The sequence below is a fragment of the Rhinolophus sinicus genome, chromosome 1 (genome assembly GCF_057876585.1).
Source record: "Rhinolophus sinicus isolate RSI-liver-muscle chromosome 1, RSI-T2T, whole genome shotgun sequence".
Taxonomy (NCBI): domain Eukaryota; kingdom Metazoa; phylum Chordata; class Mammalia; order Chiroptera; family Rhinolophidae; genus Rhinolophus; species Rhinolophus sinicus.
In genome coordinates, this window is record NC_142501.1 from 71,997,012 (window position 1) to 72,011,798 (window position 14,787).

At 35.9% G+C, this 14,787-nt stretch overlaps 1 protein-coding gene across 1 annotated transcript in view; it reads left to right on the forward strand.

Annotated features, from left to right (window-relative positions):
* The first annotated feature begins 11,069 nt into the window (after window positions 1-11,069).
* The window catches only part of LOC109460027 (GLIPR1-like protein 1), a 30,663-nt gene continuing 26,945 nt past the window's right edge, over window positions 11,070-14,787 (forward strand). The window contains exon 1 of the mRNA XM_088792337.1: window positions 11,070-11,243. Coding sequence (XP_088648463.1) covers window positions 11,070-11,243 — 174 coding nt within the window. The remainder of the gene's footprint in view (window positions 11,244-14,787) is intronic.

Sequence of the window (14,787 nt, forward strand, 5' to 3'; positions counted from 1 at the left end):
TAGGAATTTCCACATTGCTGGGTGATTGATGCTAGTGTCCAATAAAAGCTAAGTGATTTTTGTATTTCAAACTTGCTGGTATTCGATTTATCCAGAGAAACAAAATCAACAGGGGGGAGACTGAGAGAGAGAGAGACATTGAGAGAAAAAGAGAAAGAAAGGGGAGAGATTTTTAGGAATTGATTTAAAGGGTGTTGTGGCCAGCAAGTCCAAAATCTACAGGGCAAGTTAGCAGGATGGAGATTCTATTAAGAGCTGCTGCTATTGCAGTCTTGACTCTGAAGCCTCGAAAATAAGGCAGAATTTCTATGTTGCAGCCTAACGGCAATATTCCTTCATCAGGACATCTATCTTTGCTCGTAAGGCCTTCAGCTGATTGGATGTGCCCCACCCACATTATACAGGATAACTTGCTTTACTTTAAAGTCAACTGATTATAAATGTTAATCACACTGTTACAATATCTAGACTAGTGCTGAATCAAACACTAGCCACCATAGTCTAGCCATATTGACACATAAAATTCACCATCACACTGCTATTTTTTTGGTATCATATATATGGAGTCATTATCATTTTAGTAAATTATCATTATTTAATTATTGCATTATTAAATTTTGAATTAATTGATAATTACTCCTTAATTTGAAGTTTGAAACAGTGTAAAGTTAAATTGACACTTATACAGTACACTTTTCTACCTGTTGTATTGTCTTTGTAGATTTTCAATTAAACCTTTTCACTTATAATTTAAATATCCTCTGATTTTTAATATAATTACTCCCTTACTTTTTCAGACTCCTTATTCATCCAAGCACACATAAATTCTTTAAATCTGATTAACTGAAAGGCTACAGACCACGTATAAAATAAATGTTTACAGAATAATAGTCTGATTTTCTAGGCATACTCATCATTTTTCACCTCTTTCCTCTGTCTTTCTTTTCACCAACTGAATTACAAAATTGATGCCAGGTAAGTCCCTCAAAAATGATGAGTTCAAAATTCCTAAAATAGCTTGCATCTTCAAATTATAAATTGTATGTTAAATAGCATCAAGGCTTTAGAGTGCTGTCTTACACTTAGACATGTAAAGTAATCCTTTCTTCCAGGAACTCATTGGAAGTTATATTCTCAGGCAACTAGCATTCCTTTGTGGGCCAGTAATTTCACCTAATACAGTTTGGGCCATCTTAAGAATACACAGAGAACTTTACTAAACTTTACTAAAGTAGTTACTAAATATAATAAGTTAGTGTACAGCATAGTGGTTAGACATCTATGCAATTTAAGAAGTGATCCACCTGACTAATCTAGTACCCACCTGGCACTATGCATAGTTATTACCATATCATTGACTATATTCCCTATGCTTTACTTTACATCCCTATTACTATTTTGTAACTGCCAATTTGTACTTCTTAATACTTTTCCCATTTTCACCCTGTCACCCAACACCCCTCCCATCTGACAACAATCAAAATATTCTCTGTAATTGTGAGTTGGTTTCTGTTTTGTTTATTTTCACCAACTGAATTACAGTTTCTTCAGGTTCCACATATAAGCAAAATCACATTGCATCTGTATTTCTCTGTCTTACACTCCACTTAGCACAACACCCTCCAGATCTACCCATGCCGCCACAGATGGCAAAAACCCATTCTCTTCCAAGGCCAAGCAATATTCCATTGTATATATGTACTACCTCCTCTTTATCTATCCATCCATTGAACACCCAGGTCACCTCCACATCTTGCCCATTGTAAACAATGCTGCAATGAACAGCATTTTGTGTTTCTTTGGATAAATACCCAGAAGTGGGAATTTATTTACTGGGTCCTTCCTTGTCTCTTGTAATAGCCTTTGTTTTAAAGTCTATTTGTCAGGTATAAGTAATGCTCACCCAGCTATTTATTTTTGTTTCCATTTTCATGAAATAGCTCCTTTCATGCCTTTACTTTCACTCTGTGTGTGCCATTCAATCTGAAGTGAGTCTCTTGTAGGCAGCATATGTAAACATTTTGTATTCTTATCAATTTAGCCACCCAATCTTTTGATTGAAACGTTTAATTCATTTACACTTCAGTAATTGTTGATAGATATGTAGTTATTGCCATTTTACTATTCATAGTTTTTGTCTTTTTTTTTTTTCTTAAGGAAGTCCCTCTAACATTCTTTCTATATGGTTTGGTTGTGATGAACTCCTTTAGCTTTTACTTGTCTGGGAAGCCCTTTATCTGTCCTTTGATTCTAAATGATAACTTTGATGGGTAATCTTTGTTGTAGGTCCTTGCTTTTCATCTCTTAGATATTTCATGCCAGTCCCTTCTGGCTTGCAAAGTTTCTGTTGAGAAATCAGCTGACAGCTTATGGGAGCTCCCTTGTAGGTAACTAACTACTTTTCTCTTGCTGCTTATAAGATTCTGTCTTTGTCTTTAACTTTTGCATTTTAATAATGGTGGGCCTCTTTAGGTTCATCTTCTTTGGGACTTTTGTGCTCCCTGGGTTTATATGTCTATTGCCTTTGACAAGTTAGGGAAGTTTTCTGTCATTATTTCTTCAAATAGGTTTTTAATTCCTTGGTCTCTTGCTTCTCTCTCTGATATCCCTGTGATGAGAATATTGGTAAACTTCATGTTGTCCCAGAGGCCTCTTAAACTATCCTCACTTTTTTGGATTCTTTTTTCTTTTTTGCTGTTCTGATTTGTTTTCTGCTACTTTATCTTCTAAATCACTGATCCTCCACTTCAGTTAATCTACTTTTGATTCCCTCTGAAGTATCCTTTGTTTCAATTATTGTATTCTTTATTTCTGACTGGTTCTTTTCTATAGTTTTTATCTCCATTTTTTTTTGTTTTCCATCTTTTTGTTGAAGTTCTCCTTGAGATCATTGAACATACTTATAACCAGTGTTTGGAACTGTGCATCTGGTTCATTGCCTGTCTCTATTTTGTCTAGTTCTTTTTCTGGAGCTTTGTTCTGTTTTTTTATTTGGGACATTGTTGTCATGCAGCAGCCTACCCGTCTGTCCCCTTGTACCTGCCCCTAAAGAAAGGAGAATCTGTGAGACGGATCCTTTCAGGGACTTTGCTTCATCTTTGTGCTTACACCTTATGTCTCCCTGTTTAGCCCCAGGGGATGGCTGATCAGCCAATGATGGGTAAGATTCCCTCAGAAGGGAGCAACCTAAGCCAGGCACAGCTGCATGGGGACCAACAGGAGAACCCATGGGATTGATAGAGGTGGGCATAGACCCCCACCTTCCCCCAGCTAAGGAGAGCTTCTGCTTTTGTGGCTGCATTACTTCCCACAACCTGCTTGGGAAGAGATTCAATGATGTGTTAGCATCAGTTCTCCATCTATTCATATCAATAAGTTTCAGCATAAAGGTTTTGTCCCTTCGGGAGGTACATCCTGAAATTTATGGTTCCACTGCTGGCAGGAAAGAGTGATTAGTTTGAATCAGTTTCCTAATATAATGTATGAAATTCACAGAACATGGAGAAAACAATGTTACTTCCTTGTGTGTACATCAATAAAAGCCACAAAGTGGCCCACTTTGGGGCTCTCAGTCCTTTGAGGCTGTGAGGCCCTTGGCCCCCTGTTTCATAACTTACTTGATTTCAGTTTCTTTCTTAACCTTCCACCACCCCTTGTCATTCACTCACTGCCTGTGTTGCGCTGGACACGACAGGATATGTTCCATTGTCTCCCCATTTTTGGCTGTCTCTCTGTGTTTGTTTCTAAGTAGTAGGTATTGCTGCTATCTCTCCCAGTCTTAATAGAGTGGCCTGATGTAGTAGGTGTCCTGTAGGTCCCCTTGGTGCAGTCTTCCTGATCACCTGAGCTGAGTACTCCAGGTGTATCCCTTGTGTGGGTGGTGTGTGACCTCCTGTTGTAGTTGAGCCTTGTTAGCTGTTTGCACATCAATGGGAGGGACTGTTCCATGGTTTGATTTGTTGTGAGGACTGGCCATGACTACAGTGGAGGACTTGTTATGCAGGGGCTGACCTACAGAGCAGGATTCACTTTAGCAGGGCTAAATATTTGTGATACAAAGTATATGCATTTTCTTTCATGCTTTCTGGAAATCTTGGATGATCAGAACTCAAAAATGTCAAGTTTGCACCCTAAAAACAACGTTATTTAAAGCTTAATTAAATTTAAATATTTAAAATCTATACGAAGTAAAATACAACTAATACGAATTTTAAATATTCAATTTTGATTATATGACATGGTATACTTTTACAATTTTAAAAATGGGTATATTTAAAGAACATTTAGAAACCACACAGTCTTCAATAATAAAATAGGAAAATAAAGGAACTAATCTGCCTATGAATCAATCTCTAATTAGAACAATCCTTTTATAAGAATTAGAGAAAGAAAAGATTATGTTATTCCATTCAAAATTATCACATTCCTAAATACAGAAATAAAGCTATTGATTCACACAAACTTATACTGCAAATTGATAAACTGTGATCACCCTTTCACCTGGTCATTTAATAACCAATATCACATAAATTAAAACCTAATTTTAACCTAATTAGAGCATAAAAGCTTCAAAGAAAATATTCTTATCAAAAATCATTAATCAATACTTAGAAAATTGTTATTATTTTAATTTTTGTGTTGCTCAAATAAATACAGTTAAACAAGACAACCACAAATTTAAAATAAGAAGTTTAATTTTCTCTCTAGAAAATCATAAAAGAGATTTTTTCTCCTGTCCTTTTTCCTAGAACATTTACTTTGGAAAATTCCAGGGTGCCCCAAGGAACTCAGAGGAACACTGCAGGATATTTTTAATTTTTGAAGGAAACACGGTGATATTTGATATTTACTAGATACCACATGAACTACTAGCTCAAGGTAATGCAGAGTTTCAGTAAGAAACATGCTACACTCATTCAGTGATGTCACATCTTTGCAAAGCTGGGCTTTCTACAGTCCTGTGATAAAAAGCAAGTGCCACGTGGAACAGAAAGTGAGGGTGGCAGCATCCTAAACAATTCTAAGGTTTGAGAGACTGTGCAGTACCCAAAAGGTGTATATATCCCATTAGGAAGTAATTATGGCCACTTAAGAATGAAACAAAATGCATTTTCTTTCGATTTATATGTATATATTTTTTCAAATGGCCATTACGGTGTTAGGAAGTAAACACTCATTAAATTATTTAGATAAAAGTATATTATAAATAGAACTCATGGGTATTTCTATTGATATTGGAGGGCTGTGGAAAACGTACTAAACAGTATGAGTGCGCTGAACATAGGAGGTTGGGGAACCTCTGAGTTAGCAACCTGACCAAGGATATGGGTTGTCCTGCATAAAAAAGAAATTTAATAGAAACTTTCTGAATGGATTCCTATTACCAGTTTCTAACTCTCACCTAGATAAGTGGTCTGTCATCATTTGCTCTGCAACAGCCTGTTTCTTCTTCTCAGTGGCCACCATTTCCTAAGGAGAGAAAATAAAGAAAACCTCATTGTCCATAAAGCAGAATAATACCATAATTACCATAAGAGTCTTAAAATATAAACCATTCACAGTACATGAGGCTAAAACTGAATTGGAATTATTACAAACAAAAGTCTCCCATCATTAATAGGATAATAGTATTTTCTATGTATATAATCCATTAATAATACTGGGTCAAATTTTCTCACTCTTACTGTTTTGACTAAATGATCTTCATACTATTTTTGCTTTTTCAACTCATCCAAAAGTATTTTTACTACATTTTAAATCATATCAAATCGATCTATAATCATTCAATTCCAGTTAGATTATCATGTAATTATAATCACTAAAATTTTTCTTTTGAAGGATAGAGGACATTAAAAAATAAAAAAGTCAAATAAAGCTTATTCTATTTTTTGAACATAAATTACTGTCTTTCCCATTGATCAACCTAACAAATGAAATCAAGTAAGCTACTATTGCTTAATATAGAGGCTTTGTAACTTTAGAAAGAGTACTCTATTTGAAACTGACATAAATTCAAATAAGAAAAATAAAAAGCATATTATAGAAACAAAAATGTAGAAATTCCTAATAAATCTAGAGAAGTTGAGCACAATCATTTAAATGTTAGTGTATAATTCAACCTAGATTTCTGTTTGGTAGAAACTTAAGATGTATACTTTACATATTTTACAGATGTACACTTATATATACATCCAGAAATGTCCCATATAAAGTTGATATCATTTAATATATAAATGTATCTTCTGTTGTTTAAGCTCATGATACTTCATAATGATTTTTGTTTAGTAATAAATTTAAAACAGCAACTAAAAACTTAGAAAACTGTCTAATTTACAGGTAAAGTAAGGTACATATTATATCAAAGAGTGATACAGAAAGTAGACACTGACTAAAACATGAAAATTATATATAGAAAAGATCGATCAGCCAGAACATAGATGTAAAACCCAGAAATAAGCACCAGAGGTGAGATTAATGAGTATAGAGCCCATGCAGAAAGCCCACCTTGAGTGCTGACATCTGTGGTGGCTTATACTTTGTAGGAAAGATAGAACTAACCTCAGGCACATTGATTTATGTAAACATAAAGCAGATTAGAAGCAGAAGTCACACTGATTCAAAGAATCTGATACCATTGAAAAATGACAAGCAAACCTTCTATCTTCTAATATGGACATAGAAAACACTGGCTCACCGCTTCTGTTGTTCAGTTAAGAAGTTAAAACTATATTAAAATTTTTCCACCAACATTTTAAAAATAAATCAATACTAATATTTGATGCATTCAGAGTACTCACATAAACATTTCCTAGAAAAACACAGGTAAATGACGGCTACTACAATCAACTAAAATGTACTTGATGGTAAATTTAGATATTGTATTTCCACTAACAAAATAATTGTAAGGAAGAGAAATCCACTAACACCCAGATGGCTTTGGATTATACCAAGAATAATACCCAAAGGGCATGAAGGATTGGTGACATGCATTTGAAGTGTAACTTCAGGAACACATCAAAATAAGCGTTATTTGGGACACTGTTTTGCCTTATAAAGTAGTTTCTTTTCTTTCAAAATGATCCTTTTAATACTCCTTATTCTATTATGCATAAATATCTAAATAATAATAGGCTAGAAAATAATATGTATGTGATTTTACTAAAAGAACTATAACAAATTAGCAGCTTGGGACATCCACAGAAAATCAGTCCACCTAGTCAAGAGAGATTACATACTGCTGTCAATTCAGGAGCCAGTGATCTGGATGAGTGTGATCCAAATAAAAATGATAATGTAACAGGCTAACTGCATATTGCTTTATTATTATTTAAGCCATCCAAACCAGAGTTTTCCCAACTTTTGAGCCAACACACACCAGTATTCCATCAACCCATTACAGGTACACGTAAGATACTAATCACCTGTGAGAATATGGGGTGACCAGTAGACTCCCACTTCCAGGGGCTTGGTCAGATTACCCCAATACACTATAGAAATGGGTTACTTATCTATCTGTATCAGAACTGGTCTAAGCAATACTAATCAAACAATATAATCGATTTTGTAAAGGATATAATTAACAGTTAATATTGAGAGTCTAGAGTTTTGCTTCCCTTTTCCTAAAGAAATTTTACTTTATTCCTGTCATTAAATGGTATGAATTTCTCTAGTTTTATTAGGTTGTGACTCTCAAAACAATAACCAAAACCACTTTTGGGGAGAGGAGCAACGTCAAATGAGTCCACTGATATAAATAACAACCAATTAACATTTGGACCAACATAAACAAAATTTTTACAAACTCTCGGAGATTCAAGACAATTTATCCACAGTAAATAAACCAAACATCAATCATTTGTAAAAATGAGGGCTCAATTTGCACATTCATGCATGTTTACCTTAGTCCAAATTCAAGTTTGGAAATTATTTATTCAAGTGTAAGTTATAAAATCTTGGAGGGCAAATAATCTCAATAGTGTATCAAATAAGTAAAAATAATAACTTACAGCATCAGATTTTCTTGTACTCCGCTGTGCACCATAACGATTGTCTGCATAACCCTGCTGTAAGAGGGCTTTGCTATCCAGAGTTGTAAGATCAGTGATTGCTTCTTCCCCTTGTACACACTATGCATGAAAGCAATAAATTAACTCTCATACACATACTTAGAATATTTGTTTTTAACAAAATAAAGGATTAAATAACCACTGGACACGTCAGTGGTTATTCACATAGGGATTAACATTACAGGCTCTGACAATCAGATTTCTTGTTTGAATCCAGCTCTTCCAGTTTCCAGCCAGATGACCTCTCTGTGCCTTGGTTTACTCTTCGAAATGGGAATCAATAACTACTTCACAAACACACACAAAAAGATTAAATGAGATGGCACATGTCCAAAACTTATAAATGTATCTTTCATACAGTAAGTACTAAATAAAAGGTAGTAACTATTATAGCTATTATTTTCTATTTGAATCTTTGTAAAGTTAATAAATGTGAGCATGCCTACTGCTTTATAAAATTAAATTTGGAGATAAAATACTAAAATATGGGGTATATCCTTTGAGGTAAAAATCCTTTGGGGTCTTAAAGAGAGAAACATTAAATTTTTCTCTGAATATAAGATGTGCTTATATTCCCTTACCACCAACAACAAAAGAAGTGTCCCAAAAGGATAGTAACTGTCAAAAACTAAATAGATTTCAAGAGTTTTTCCCCCAGGGTTTGTTTTCACTTCACATCTTCCTTGAAAGTCCATGTTCATACTCTATTGTCTTCATGGCCTTTGATTACTACCTGAAATTTTATTATATATTTGTTTATGTTTTGTTGCCTGCTTCTACTGCTACAAGTTCATGAGGAACCTTGTCTGCCATTCTTATTGCAGAACCCCTGGTGCCAGGACAGGACCACATTGAGTGAGCACTCGAAAATATTTATTCAATGAACGAATAATAAATCTTGTCTAAGTATTAACTATTGGGAAATCAATTTAAGAGAATAATTTACACTTCCATTTATTTACCTGCTAATATATTTGCCAAATTTTCTTTCAAACGTAAAGCTCTGGATAGTGTTTAGGTTGGAACAAACATTCAAGAGCACTTTTTATTTTGGTTTGTTTTTAATTTTTTACAAAAGAACAACATAAATGAGCAAACCAAACAGAAAAAGACTCATAGATACACATAGGGACACAGTGGTATTATATTTCTACTTCGTATGTCAGACTTAACCTCCTCAAACCAGACTACCTCATGGTCTTCCCCACCCTTCCAATTGCTTGGGCCAAAAGCCTTAGAGTCAGTCTTTATCTTCCTTTCTCTAAAACCTACAACAGATTCATTAGCAAATATTCTCAGCCCTCCGTTCAAAATCTACTCAGAATCTGGCCTCTCATCAGATGCAAAAGGGTTGTAAAATTATCCTGCCTACTACTAGATACTACATTATTATATTTGTGTACTTTGTTTGGATCTGGGAATCTTTTAAAATTTACTTTTTTCACTTACAGTTGACAGTCAATATAATTTTATATTAGTTTCAGATGTACAACATAATGGTTAGACAATTATATAATTTATACTAGACTCCCCGATTAGTCCAGTAACCACCTGGCACTATACGTAGTTGTGGCATTATTGACTATATTTTCTATGGTCTCCTTTACATCCCTATAACTACTCTGTGACTACCAATCTGTATTTCTTAATCCCTTCACCTTTCTCACTCAGCTCCCCAACCCCCAACCCTCTGGCAACCATCAGTTTGTTCTGTGTATCTATGAGTCTTTTTCTGTTTGGTTTGCTCATTTATGTTGTTCTTTGGATTACACATATAAATTAAATTATACAGTTTTGTCTTTCTCTGTCTGATTTATTTTATTAGCATAATACCACCCAGGTCCATCCATGTTGTCACAAATTTTAAGATTTCGTTCTTATGGCTGAGTAATATTCCATCATATGTATGTACCACCTCTTCTTTATCCAATTGTCTATTGATGAGCAGTTAGGTTGCTTTCATAATTAACTATTGTAAATAGCACTGCAGTGAACATAGGCGTGCATATGGTATATCTTTTCAAATTAGTGTTTTGGATTTCTTCAGACAAATACAAGTGGAATTGCTGGGTCATGAGGTAGTTCTATTTTTAACTTTTTAAGGAACCTCCAAAAACAGTATTACTTTATACTGTTTTCCATAGAGGCTGGTTTATTATTATTAAGAACTGATATAATGGGTTTAAACCATTAAGCCAAATGAAGTTGATTTATATTGCAATGTAAGTAAAATAACCAATCCCATGCCTTCTGTCCTAGTCTTCTGCCTACCAACTGAAGCAGTACTTTATCTGAAGTTTGTTAGTCACCAAAAAGGTAGGTCTCTTAGTATCAACAAGAGAAGATTTGTGGAGAAAAATTACTTGGCTACATTTTCCACGTGTCTATTTTTATCTCTCTAAGGCATTCAATCTCTTCAGATAAAAAAACAAGCAAATCTTTGATAAAACAATAATTTAAGATCACACTATATCATTGAGTATATTCTTCCTTTATCACCAATATCTGAGGAAACAAGCAATATGACGCTGCGGTTTATATAAAACAAGTAAAAAGCTACACAGGGAAGCTGAGTCTATGAAACTAATATGTAGGGTTTTGCACAGGCCTGGTCCATTGTCAGCATCTAATACCTGTTGTGCTTTTAGATGACACTGGGCTGCCTGCATTTTGCAATCTACATTGCAATCCAGGCCCCCTCCCAGTGATTCCAGATTGGGTTGCAGAAAGCATTATGTGGTGGTTATAACTCTGCAGCAGAGGGCAACTCAGGGCTTTCTCCTGAAGCCCAGGGTTTTCTGGCAGGCTACTCCTGCTGCCAGGCCAGTCCCCATTGTGGCCCTGCCCTCTGCGGCCCAGCCTGCAGCGAGCGCATCCCGCGGTGGGCTCGAGCTCCTGCGGGAGCATGGAGCCAGCGGAGAGCGTGGTCCCCAGGGGCCAGGGAAGGCAGGCTGGCTGAGCCGTTACCGGTCTGCGCAGTCAGGGCATCCTCTGTGTCCCGCCATGGTTCTCGGGAAGAAACTAAGTTGCTTATGGACCTTAGGTCTCTGTCTGGTAGCCAGTAAATCTCCCAAAATCCCCTCCATCACAGACCCGAGTTTCATAGACCAGTGTGTCAAGGCTCACAACGAAATGCGTGGCAAAGTCCAGCCCCACGCGGCCAACATGAAACACATGGTGAGAAAGAACCCGGCTGGGATCTTATTTCTCAGGTTTACAATAAGGTATCTGGGCGATTAATTTCATGGACACATTTGCATGAATTCGGTCTGGATTTTCAGCTTGCAGTTAAAAATCACACTTGGGCTGGGTTGTCTCCTCCAGGGACATGGAGGGAATGAGAAAGGAAAACTTGAAGCTGTTCCTAGCTTAGACTTCAATATGTGTATACACACACACAAAAACCACACACATATGTGTGCTATGTAAACACATACATATACTCTGTTTTCCAGGGAAAATAATGAAAAGATAAATGTAAATTAATGTAAGTTTACATTGCTACCTGCAGGAGACAGGGAAGAAAGGAAAAGGGTGGAGGAGACATGAATGGAAATGAGAGTCTTCTTTGATTTTAGTCTGCTTTATAGTTGGACATGTAAACCTGTAAGCGTTTTTGTTGTTTTGACCTTATACATTATCTGATGCTCTTCATTTCTTTGAGCAGATCCATATTTCCACCTGGTATCATTTTCCTTCTGCCTAAATGACCTTAACATTTGTTATACTGTTGGTCTGTTGGCACTTAATCCTATCAACGTTTTATGTCTGTGAAAGTCTCTATTTCTCCTTAATTTATGATACAGACTATCACTAGGGGCTCAATTCTAGGTTGAACTTTAAAGATGTTGCCCCACTTCCTTTTATTTTCTTACACGGTGTTTGTGAAGAGAAATCTGCTGGATTATTTTCTTTGTTTCCAAGTACATTATATGTATTTCTCTTCTGGCTGGTTTTAAAAATTTCTCTTTGTTCTTGGTTTTGAGTAATTTGATTATGATATGCATTGGTGTAGTAGTGTTCACATTTCCTGGGGTTAATTGAGTTTCTTGGATATGCAGATTTTAATTAAAAATAGAAAAAAATTAGCGTTTATATTTTCAAATATTAAATACTCCAATTATATTATACCATTTGAAGTTGTCCCACATGGCACTGATGCTCTTTCCTTTTAATATTTTTTCTCAGTCACTTTGTCTACTGATTTTAACAGGTGTGTTAGTTCTAGTTCAATTTCCATTGATTGATTTTTCTCTTTATTTCACATTGCATTTTCTTGCCTGTTTGCATGCAGGTAATGTTCTATCAGATACCTGATCCTGTGCATTTTACCATGTTGGATGATGGTTATTTTTGTATTTCTATAAATATTCTTCTCTTATTTTTCTCCCATTCATTTATGTTATTTGGCATTTTGATCTATTTGAGCCTTGTTTTAAGATTTGTTAGGCAGGAAAAAAGTAGTAGTTTAGATTAGGGATAATGATCTCCCTCTGTTAAAGAAAGATGCTTCTGAGTATTCAACACAATTCCTAAGATTACAAGGTTCTCCAGTCTGGTTAGTGGGAAGAGGCAATGGGCCCAGTGCTGGGTGAGCATTAAGTATATGCTGTCTTATTCTTTTAAGTGATTCATTTCCTGATCTTGGGTATGTTCCACATCTGTATTTGCTGATCAATACCCTGCTAAATACTCAAGACAATCCTGTGAACATCTTTGGAGCTCTACCTCTGTGCAGGTGTCTGTTTTCTGGTACTTCTTTATGGCCTGCATATTCTCTCAAGGCAGTAAGCTATGGCAATATAGGTCTCGCCTTGTTGGTTTCCATCCTCTCAGGATTCACTGGTCTTTGTTGCCTGATGTCATGTCTCTTGACAACTGCTTTTTCACATATGTATTTTATTTTTATTGATTCAAGTAGGAAGACAAATTGGGTCCTGTTACTCCATCTTCGCCAAAAGCAGAAGTGCTAAGTCTTCATCAGAGGTTTCTCCTGTCTTCCACTCCTGAATCACCCAGGAAAACTAGATACCTCTGTCTATAAACTAGGCATCAAGGTCTATAAGTGTCAGAAGATGATACACACCCATGTGTTAACAAGTAAACCTTGAAATCATGCAAGCTATTTTTCATTTTTTATTTTTATTTTTTATTGACATATAATATTGTATTAGTTTAAAATGTAATGATTTGATATATGCATAAATTGCAAAATGATTATAAGTTTAGTTAAGGTCCATCACCTAACATAGTTACTAATTTTTTTCTTATGATGAGAACTCTTAAGATCTAATAATCTCTTAGCAACATTCAAATATATAATACAGTATGGTTAACTATACTCACATACTGTACTTTAGAGCCACAAACCTTGTTTATCTTATAAGCGGAAATTTCTACATTTTGACCACCTTCATCCCTTTTACCCACCTCCCACCTCCAGCATCTGGCAACCATCAATCTCTTCTCTGCATCTATGAATTTGATTTCTTAAGTTTTCACATGTAAGCGACATCATATGATATTTGTCTCTCACTGTCTGACTTATTTCACTCACCATAATTCTTCAAACAACATGGGTTTAGACTATAACTCACACCACTTTCCACATCACCTCTTCTCCATGCCCTGCCTTGGGCTGTTTATATCTTGGTTCCTTCATGCTCACACATGTCCTTCAGAGTCACCACTGAGAAAGCTAGAGGGCTGCACAGGAGTTTCTATGATCAGAACTGATGCATGTCAGACAGGTGATGCATGTCACTCCCATCCTTATCCTTCTGGCCAGAATTAGTCTGAGGGCCCTAGCATGTTTGCATGAACTGGCTCCACCACAGACTGCTTTGATGCTCACCAAATACTGTTTTATACTTTTCCTTCCATATGTAGAACAAGTTCAAGGCCTCCCACAAAGAATAAAACCCAATATCCTGCCTAGTCACTAAGTCTAACATCACCATGTGGTTTGCAACATTCTCTCCAACAAGGTTGGTTGTGGATACTCTTCGCCATGTGACTGTGTCTATCTATCCTCCACATAAACAATGTTCACTGTTAGCACAAAGCCAAGACAATCAAAACAAACACTTGCACTCAGAAAGTAGAAGAATGGGAGCCACACAGCAATCATGGGTTCAGAGCAATCTGGAAATCTTTGGAGTAGATACTATGAAGATCTGCTATCCTGAGGGTCAGAAAAGTTCTTTGATTAGAGGTGGTGGGAGTTCTCTTGTCCTTTGTTTTCTGTGGCCCCTATCTTCTCCCTCTAAAATGTTCCGCCTTATCCACCATCTCCCGTGGTCCAATTTGAATTGGGCAATAGGAAGTAGGCCTCTATGAGGGCTGCATAGCCTTCTCAGATGTCTTTCTGCTCACAGAAGTTTAAGGTACAAGGGTCAGTTAAACTATACAACACTCAAAAACTTTTTTCACAATAGGTTTACAATATCTTTGGGACTACATCTCTCTCAAAAAACCTGAAGGTCTTTAAGCTATTTGCTTCCAATCAGTTCCAACTATCAATACCAACACATAAAGCACAGTTTGGAAATATTTTCAAGTCTTTCTTTGCTTTCTCATCCTGGTGCGTTTTTTTTTTGTTTGTTTTTTTAATCTTAATGCCAGTTATCTTGAAACATGAGTTTTGGGGAAATGGGTACACTTTTAATCTGTTCCATTTGCTGAGGCACTTTTTAGTCAATCAAAAGTATTTTCTTGGGAT